We start from the raw sequence: 8,906 nt of genomic DNA, 5'->3' as shown, positions 1-8,906 counted from the left end.
GCACCATAGGCACAAAAAAATATCTATATAAAAATATATTAACCAATTTAGGAGTAGCCACTTGTACGATTTCCAAACACCACTCTTTCTTCCTTGATACCAAAGTCCAGCGGCAGAATCATCATTCCTGTATGTTCTCTCTCTTGACTAATGGCCCTTTTGACCTTTTATTTGTTGTTCTTTATCTGGAGTGGTAAATACTTTGAAAACCCAAAATCCCTGAGTCCAACATTAAGGAAATAAACCTTTTTTTTAAAATTTTACCCTGTCTGTACAGCTTATTGCATTTCATAATTAAATAACCCAGAAGATTATTAGGTTTTTAATTTACTGCATGTGTATCTAGGATACTTCTGCTGGAGTTTACCCTAGTGAACATATATTAAGGCTTGGTGTACAATTTTCAGTGGTGTTTTTGGTGAGTTAAACTACTGTAGAGGAAAGTTTTCACAACTCATCTCTCTATGTACAACTTACAACTCCAGCATACCATTAAGTCACCATCAGGAAGTCTATTTTTAGAATGTTGACTGCATCGTAAATTCATCTTACATTTAAATACACTGTACCATTTATTTTATCAGAAATACAGGATACAAGAGCTGCCACATGTAGGCAGACCATGAAGCAAACTCCATAAATGATCAGAGTTGGATAATTTTCTTGCGCTGCAGTTGCCATAGAACTATGTGCTAGCCTACAGACATGGAAATCTTGCATTAGAACATTACAATTTGGTCGATGTAAAAACGTATCGTGCAGAGTTAATACACGAAAGAACAATATGATAAGACAGCTAATCGTGTAAAACACATTGGACTTACCTTTGTAAAGAAGCTGCAGTCTGTAATAACTCGATTTCTGCTTGCACATCGATCGAAAAGATATTAAGTAACAGGTATTTTAGTGTCAGCTGAAAGCCGAGGGACAATACAAGAAGCTCTCTGATTGGTTATTCTCTAACGTCACTTAAAGGCTGTCAAGATACATCGATTAATTTGATTGGTTAAATTGAATAGCCGGTTATTTGACTTCACCCGAGTAAAGCTTCCTTCTGATTGGCTGGAAAATTAGTAACCGTTCAGTCCGCGCAGAATGCTCCGACGGCGCATGACGAATGGCTCGCGTTAGCGCCTGGGAGAGGAGGGATCCGTAGAAAATTTGACCCTTTCGTTGTGATTTTCGTGAGAATTTTGCCTTTTTTGGGTTATATGGAGTGCACACACGTTGGGCAAGCCGTGAAAGTTGGTTCAAAACTTATTCAAAAGATACGCCGTGAAAAACCGGCACAGTGGACGTGCTCAAGTACGGTTTCCCAATCGAAGAGGGTCGATTAGTTACCCTGTTCTCGCTTTCTGCTCTTTTGGTTTCACCTTTACCGGTGTTTCTAAAGAGCTCAGAATTCTGACTTAATTTCTGTGTTCTAGGTTGTAGATCAACAAAAAGTCCGTGGATATGTCTGCGTTGTGGTGTCATCAACTGCGGAAGGTACATCGCCGATAGTATATCACGGTGTTGTTTCAGTTGTTGTGTCAGGGGGGTGTCGAGACGTAGGAATGTCGCCGCACTGTTTAGCTCTCCCATGAATCTGATATCAGTTATTCACTCATAGATTAGTTTTATTAATCAAGCAGTCATTTTTACCCAGGTATGTGAATGGTCATGCTAAAGCTCACCACGAAGACAATCAACACCATTCGGTGTGTTTGGATCCAAGTTTGTCTGCGTTTTGGTGAGCACATTGTACTTCACATTGATTTGTACCTCGCTAGGAAATTCGGTGATGTCATTGGAGCTTCGTTTCCGATTTCTTGCTCGACGTTTTTGCTTACCCTTTGTGAAATTTTGACATTTTTCTATAGCTATGCTTGTGACGAATTCGTAATCAACGATACAAAATCGGGAGATATTCAGAGAGTACGCGAAATAATTTTAGAGAGAGAAAATAGGTATGTATGTACGTTTATGTAAAGAAAACGGTTGAAAAATAAGGGGAAATCGCGAAAACATTTCTTTTCATTTGAAATTAAACTCGTTGCACTTACATTAAGATGTTTTCAGTTCAATTTGTGGGCCGTGATTGTTTCTTTCTATTACGTCGTTAGGGTTATAAACTACATTAGAAGATTGCGTTATTCGTTTTATCATCGGCCGCCATGTTGTTTTCAAGCCCATGAATCACAGCGCTGCAAGTTTTTACGTGACGTAATGTTTGTCAGAGAATCGCAGTTAATTTAGTAAGAGTAGTGGATGGCAGTTTTGGAAAAGATATCTGTATAACCCCACACTCTTCTAAAACAGAGCACAAGTTGTAACAGTAATCTTTTGTCTTCCCTTTGTTTCTTCTTAAAAAGAGAGATGTGTATTTTCAAGCTTAATTTGTTTCATGTGTGGTTTGACTGATGCTGGATTTTTTCAGGCTAAATTTAATCTGTGGCCCTTGATTAACATATGTGCCCTTTTGAAATGGGATGTTAATGATTAACAAAACTCAATTTTTAATAGGAAACGTTGTCTGCAGGATACAACTTCACCTGAAAGACAAAAGAAAGCTTTGAAAGCAAATGTAAGTTAAACAATGAAGAGTGCAAAAGTGAAAAAAAAACCAACAACAACATAAGCTTTGGAAAATAAAATAATTGCAGTGCTTGTAACTTTGAAGCAATCAGACAATCACAGAATAGTAACAGGTCTACAACAACCTATTTCATAACTGGTTGAGATAGTTTTTCAGATGTTTGGAAACTGATAGATGGAGCATCTGAAAAATTTCATTGCCCTTAAAATCTAATGCCCAACCTTGTAAAAATGATTTTGCAGCTGAAATTAAAGGAAGGTATTTTAGAAATGAAAATAGAAGAGGTAAATTATGATTTTTTCGTAGAAACAAGATATTAAGTGAAATAGAAAGACATTGACCACCATTGACAGATTTGTGACTTCAATAAGCCATGTCATAAACCTTATCATGATCAAAAACAACTTTGTTTTATGTTATCTCCAGCAAGAAAATATAGGAAGGGTGAAGTACCTACCAGGTCTTCGAAATCTTGGGAACACATGTTTCATGAATGCAGTGTTGCAATCTCTAAGGTGTGTAATATATATGTTTGATATAGGTGATGTTATATATTGTTTGAGAATTAGAACATGTTGCATAGCCCTTGGCCCCCCAGGAATGACAAGCATTTTATTTCTCCTATAATAGTATTCCTTAGTCAACCAGTAAGAAGCTCTTTATTGTCAAACAAATTCTTCTTCAGGAAATATGTTGAGAATAGTTTGTTTAATGTATATGTTGATGTTAGGGGGTAAAGTTTTAATCCTTTTACATTTGTTGTTTTGTTGGTGCAGTAACATTCAATCATTCAGCTGTTATTTCAAGGACCTTCCTGCATTTGAGCTCAGAACAGATAACTCGTGTGGAAAACAGCCCTACTTTACCAGAAGCAGGAAAACAGATGAAGGGTAAGAAAGCTGTTTTTAACCCTTTCATTTGTCAGAATGACTGAGATATACTTTTTCCATACAATATCAACACTATCAAGCAGACAAGAAATAAGAACTAAGAAAAATATCAATATATCAATTTGGTATTGCTTGATCCAATACCAAATTCTCTGTACTAAAATTATGAGCATTGCATGGAAGACAGTAAAGAGAATTGCTTTAGAGATCTTGGGAGTCAAATGATCAAAAGGTTATTTATTGGTAATAGTTAATTATTTGATCTTCTCAACAAAAATCTTATACTTCCAAGTTTTGTGGTTGAATATTGTTTCTTGATTTAAAATTTCACAAACCATGTTGATCTTTGTTTCCTTTTTCTCGTATTCATTGTCTTAATCTGAAATGATGGAAAACTGTCTGCATAAATTAATTGAACAGGTGCTAGTTTGAAAAAGTCGGACAAATGACTAATTTAAAACAGTATGCTACAGCTATGTGATTGTCCAAAAAAATTATTTTGAAATTGAAATTTATTTTATCTTATTTGTTACTTTCTCTTGACCTGTACAGATCCATTGTGGAAGAATTACGAAAAGTACTGTGTGCACTATGGCAGGGTGGAGGAGTCACTCACTCTCCTGATGCTCTGTTTTCTGTTGTGTGGAAAGTAGTCCCAAGATTCAGGTAAGTTACCTCTTTGTTACCTTTGATAGTGATGAGATGATAAAGAAAATCTACCCAGCAGTTTCATTAAGGTTTAGATCATGGGGGTCTCTGAATTTTGTACCAGGTGTTTTCATGCATTGGAGAATTGGAGTATTTTTCTGTCCAAAATGTGGCAATTATCCAAGAGAGGTGCTTTTTTTCTAAGTAAGTATGGTATTTTCTTGCCAGAACATTTGTTAATGAAAATTGTGGTTCAAATCACCTTTTTTACCACAGAGGCTACCAACAACAAGATGCCCATGAATTCATGCACTATCTGTTGGACAGATTACACAGTGAACTTCTTCTGTCTCCAAAAAGTTTTGGAACAACAGAAACCATCATTACAGGGATCTTTGGTGGTCTATTACATAGCGAGGTACACCAGAAATGGAGATATTACAATGATTTCTTATGAAACATTTTTATTTTATGTTAATGTTTCGATTTTTTTATCATTATTATTTTAAGGTCAAATGTTTAGTTTGTGGAACGGAGTCAAAGAAGTATGATCCATTTCTAGGTTAGTAGTTTATTTAGCATTTACCTTTTGACACCCAAGAGGGACAAGCATCAAATTTCACCTTGTCATATCAGCCCTGAATCACATCTTAAGGTCAGGAGAATAAAAGAAATGATCACCAATTAAAGAAGCTCTTGATCATTAAATAAAATCTCCTTTTCAGCATCTAAGGAAATGTGTAGAGGGCGTTGAGGAGAATTTGCATACTGATGTTAGGGTGTTAAGGCAGGGCGTAAAATTAAGTTTTTTTCCGGTAGCCACTTGGCTCCTAAATATTTTAAAGTGGTAGCCAATTCCAAAAAAGTTGGTGGCCATTATGACACACACAAAAAAGAATTTTTACCCTGTCACTGTACTAGATTTATCGTGTCATAGTGATACAGTCGTACAAACATCAAAAATGAGCCCGCTAAATTCGCACGAGCTACAAAGAGGACACTAGAATAGATCATATACAACATTATAGGTTACCTAAATCCAAGATGGCGTCTAGTGACAGTAGATTTACGTTTGACATCGTGCATGTGCTGCGTTTTGGAAACGAGCTTAACGAGGAACTTTGCTGCAGATTTATCTTATCGAATCTTGAACAATCACTAGATCTCTAGCTAAGGTTTGATTAGAAATTCTAATCGCCAATTTGGCAACTAATTTTCAGGATTTGGTTGCCAAAGTGAAAAATTTAGTCGCATTGGCGCCTGTATTAGGCGCAATTTTACGCCCTGTAAGGGTTAATGAAATACCTGCAAGATGTGATTGTAGGAATTCCTACTAAGTCTTTGTCTTTGTTAATAACAGATTTGTCACTAGAAATTCCAGCAGAATTTCAAGTACGAAAATCAAAGACTAGAGATCCTCAAGTTTGTCGACTTCAAGGTGAGGATCAAGTACTTTATAGCATTAAAGTTATATCCACAAGACTACCCTCATGGGTTCTGTAGGAAAATTCATTACTTGATGAGGGAATTTGGCTTTAAATTGCTGACTAAAACCAATATTGCACGAATCTCAAAGCAATGAGTGTGGTATCGGTTTTCAAGTGCAATTTAACATAGAATTCACAAGTCAAGTAATGGATTTTTCTTGAATTGCATTATTGAATAAAAACGTAAAAAGAAGAAAGCATTACTTACAGTTTGTTAGGTATACATAGATGTGAAACAATATCACTTTGCCCCAATTTCAACTTTCAATTCCGCGGTAAATACCTCACCTCATCAACCAATCAGAATACAAGATTTTATTCAATAATGTGACTCTGTAATTATGTCAGTTAATGATGCAGTAAGCTTTGTTTCCTTTGGCCAAATCTTCCATTCACATCTAGTAAAGATGTATTTAAAGAAATCCTTATTATAATCCATGTCATTGTTTTCCACACAGATGATGTGTTATTTTGTGGAGAAAGTAAACACTTTCTCTGGAGTGATATGTTATTTTCTCAATTTGTGTTTGCAGATTGCTTGTATCACTTTATATCACTTGAAGAACTAGCAGAGTCTGAACTATACATTTGTCCAAATTGTAAAAAGAGACAGAAGTCTACCAAGAAATTTTGGATTAAAAGACTACCAAATGTGAGAAAATTTCCCTTGTTCTAACTCATTCACTCTGCTTTTTTTATTGCTGACACATAAATGTTGTTATTGAAACTGTAGAAGTAACACAGAAAACTCCTGAACCCATAATAGAAACTCGTTAGCATCTCATCATCACTGTTCCCTCTCAGAGAATTGTTCTAGTCACATTTTTGTGTCAAGCTGTCTGTTTTGAACCAAATAGCAACAACTTGCTGTTTCTTATATTTATCCTTTTTGTCTTTTTTTTTAAGCCTTTTCTTTTCAGCTTTATTCTGATATTTTGCAAATTTAACTTAGCCTGATAAATTCTTGATGGTTTTGTAGGTGTTGTGTTTGCATCTGAAACGTTTCAAATTTCAAGCGTTTCATCGGAGCAAAGTTGATACTTATGTACAGTTCCCCATGAGGGGACTAGACATGAGTCCTTATTGTTTACAAGACCAGGTAAGAACCAATAACCTTGTGAATGTAATATTGAACTAAGGGTATTGGCAATGTCTTAAATGTCGCTTATGAGATGTTGAATGGCCATTTAAAGTTTTAGAACAACAACAAGTTTCTTTTATTTGGTGATTAAAGAGATCGGCATACCATAATGATTGGATTTAGCGCCTGGAGAATATATACTTTCGTACCTCAAAGAAGGGTGCATATTTGAAACAGGGCACTTATTGTGGGACAAGGTGCCTCTTTCCTTTTTCAGAAACAGCAGAATGTGCAAAACATTTAGTTTTAATGTTTATTTGAAAAGGGTCAACCAAACTGGAAAACAGACTTATTGTCCCTGGATCCTTCCTGGCTTAGAACAACCAGCCAAGGAATCAGCATAAAATTTGAGGACCAGATCATTTGCTTGAAAGAACTGCACAACTCACATGAACATAATACTTGAGAGACTGAGATGAAGACCACCATTTTTTCGTAAATTCATTGGGGGTACTTATTGGAACAAGGGTGCCAAATTGAATCACTACAGTATTTACAATCAAGATCGATATTTTATTTTTTTGGTGGAAGTCCTGTGATAGCTTTTTACAGTTCTGTTGACTGATTGAAGTCCTTTTGACTTTGATGAATAGTGTATCTTTGTTATTAGTTAATGTGTCATATTGCTGTTGCAGAGGAAAAGTGCAGTTGCTTAATTCTTTCTGCCCTGGTTAATTACATGTGTATCTCTCGTCAGGATGAGAACCCAAAGGCATTTCTTTTTGATCTTGCGGCTGTTGTTGTTCATCATGGCAGTGGGTAAGAATTTACGTGTAACTGTGATTTATAATTGTAGGAGTGTCACTTTTATAGCAAAAAGAATATTTTTAAAATTACTTGTTATTTGTTTGCAGAGTTAGTGCGGGACATTACACAACGTTTGCTTTTCACGATGGTAAGTAAGATAGGTTTGGTAGTTTCATGTGTCTCTACCATGTGGCCAAAAGCTAGTATTCATATCAATAAAATTACAGGAGATTTTAAAGAACTGTAAGCTTTTGGACTCCTTAGAGAATGTGTGATTTGTATCTAGGAAATTAGTATTAATTGATTGAGAGGACATTAAGATGGTAACCTATCAAGTTATTTTGGTATTTCTCGTATTGGTTAGATACAGTGGAAACGTAAAGCAAAAATCTTGCATTATCGTCCTTATACTTTTGGAGCAATTTAAGCATTAACATCAAATGAAACGGAAAATATCCAGGCATTAACAATACTTAAGGTGCTTCTTTATATCAACTTTCTGATGGGGAAAACATACAGGCGATATTACAAATCATGACTCTTTTACTATGTTTATGGAAGAGTGGTGTGTCATGGTTCCTGGACAGTGGTGAACTCATGACTGGAAATTTTCCTTCTTAGGACTATGGTATAATTTTAATGACAGCAATGTAACACAAACAGAAGAAGGCCATGTGAGTGGAAGCAAAGGCTATATCTTCTTTTACACACGAAGGCACCCCAACATGGCCATCCTGGACAAGATTAGGAAATAAATACAATTTTTTCAGTTGTCAGTGATCTATTCAAATTTCTTTGCTATTTTTTCAATTGCTGCTAATCCTAGGCTTGATGCCAAAGGAGAAAAAGGAATGAGACATTCTGTTGAAACTCCCCACAATATTAGATTTATTCTTCTGTTTATCTTCTATTTGTTGGGAAATCTCTTGTATTATTAGCTTTCAGTAAAAGTGATCTGTGAGAAGAATTTGGAGAGTTTGACACTTGTAAATAGTCAAATCTAAATCAATCCCGTATGAGCCTGTGTAATTAAAGTAGAAAGGAGACAGGGAGAGAGAGCAACTTTACCAGAGGCGTCGTGTAAATAAGAATAAAGTGCACTTTGAAAACTTGGTGTGTAACCTGATGTGTGTAGAGTGCTTTTCAAAAAATGACTATCTGTCGACCAAACCCCAGGGTTATCTCAGCAGCTATTTAAATCTAGGTGAGTGTTGCAAGTAGCCAAAGGGGAAAGGAGCGAATTTTCGTGAGTGGGTGATTAAGCAATAGCCCATTTGTGGATTACCCTTGGCCTCATTTTCAAAACGAGTCCTCGTGCTAATCCTTTCATATGATAAGTTTCCATTCACATGCAAATTAAACTCATTTTCACAAGAATGGTTGAGCACGAGGACTCGTTTTGAAAGTGAGGCCAA

The 8,906-nt window shown here is 35.8% G+C and overlaps 1 protein-coding gene and 1 long non-coding RNA gene across 2 annotated transcripts; one reads left to right on the top strand and one right to left on the bottom strand.

The window, feature by feature from the left end:
- Positions 1-78: 78 nt before the first annotated feature.
- LOC111340768 (uncharacterized) lies at positions 79-932 on the bottom strand. The gene is made up of 3 exons (XR_002695782.2): positions 825-932; positions 598-697; positions 79-219 (listed from the first exon to the last, which is right to left on the bottom strand). It is a non-coding gene; the product is annotated as an uncharacterized LOC111340768 (long non-coding RNA).
- Positions 933-1,085: 153 nt separating this feature from the next.
- Positions 1,086-8,600, top strand: LOC111340774 (ubiquitin carboxyl-terminal hydrolase 3). Its single transcript, XM_022947673.2, has 16 exons — positions 1,086-1,305; positions 1,428-1,488; positions 1,649-1,732; positions 1,863-1,949; positions 2,506-2,566; positions 3,005-3,093; positions 3,355-3,468; positions 4,021-4,134; positions 4,393-4,534; positions 4,627-4,678; positions 5,477-5,554; positions 6,137-6,255; positions 6,583-6,702; positions 7,442-7,503; positions 7,599-7,639; positions 8,113-8,600. The coding sequence occupies exons 1-16, from the start codon at positions 1,212-1,214 to the stop codon at positions 8,244-8,246; spliced, it is 1,452 nt and encodes a 483-aa protein (XP_022803408.1). The 5' UTR covers positions 1,086-1,211; the 3' UTR covers positions 8,247-8,600.
- The last annotated feature ends 306 nt before the right edge of the window (positions 8,601-8,906 follow it).

This window comes from Stylophora pistillata, chromosome 4, assembly GCF_964205215.1.
Source record: "Stylophora pistillata chromosome 4, jaStyPist1.2, whole genome shotgun sequence".
NCBI classification, from domain to species: Eukaryota; Metazoa; Cnidaria; class Anthozoa; order Scleractinia; family Pocilloporidae; genus Stylophora; species Stylophora pistillata.
Note: the sequence above shows the minus strand (reverse complement) of the source record. Positions and strands in the feature narration are given on the sequence as shown.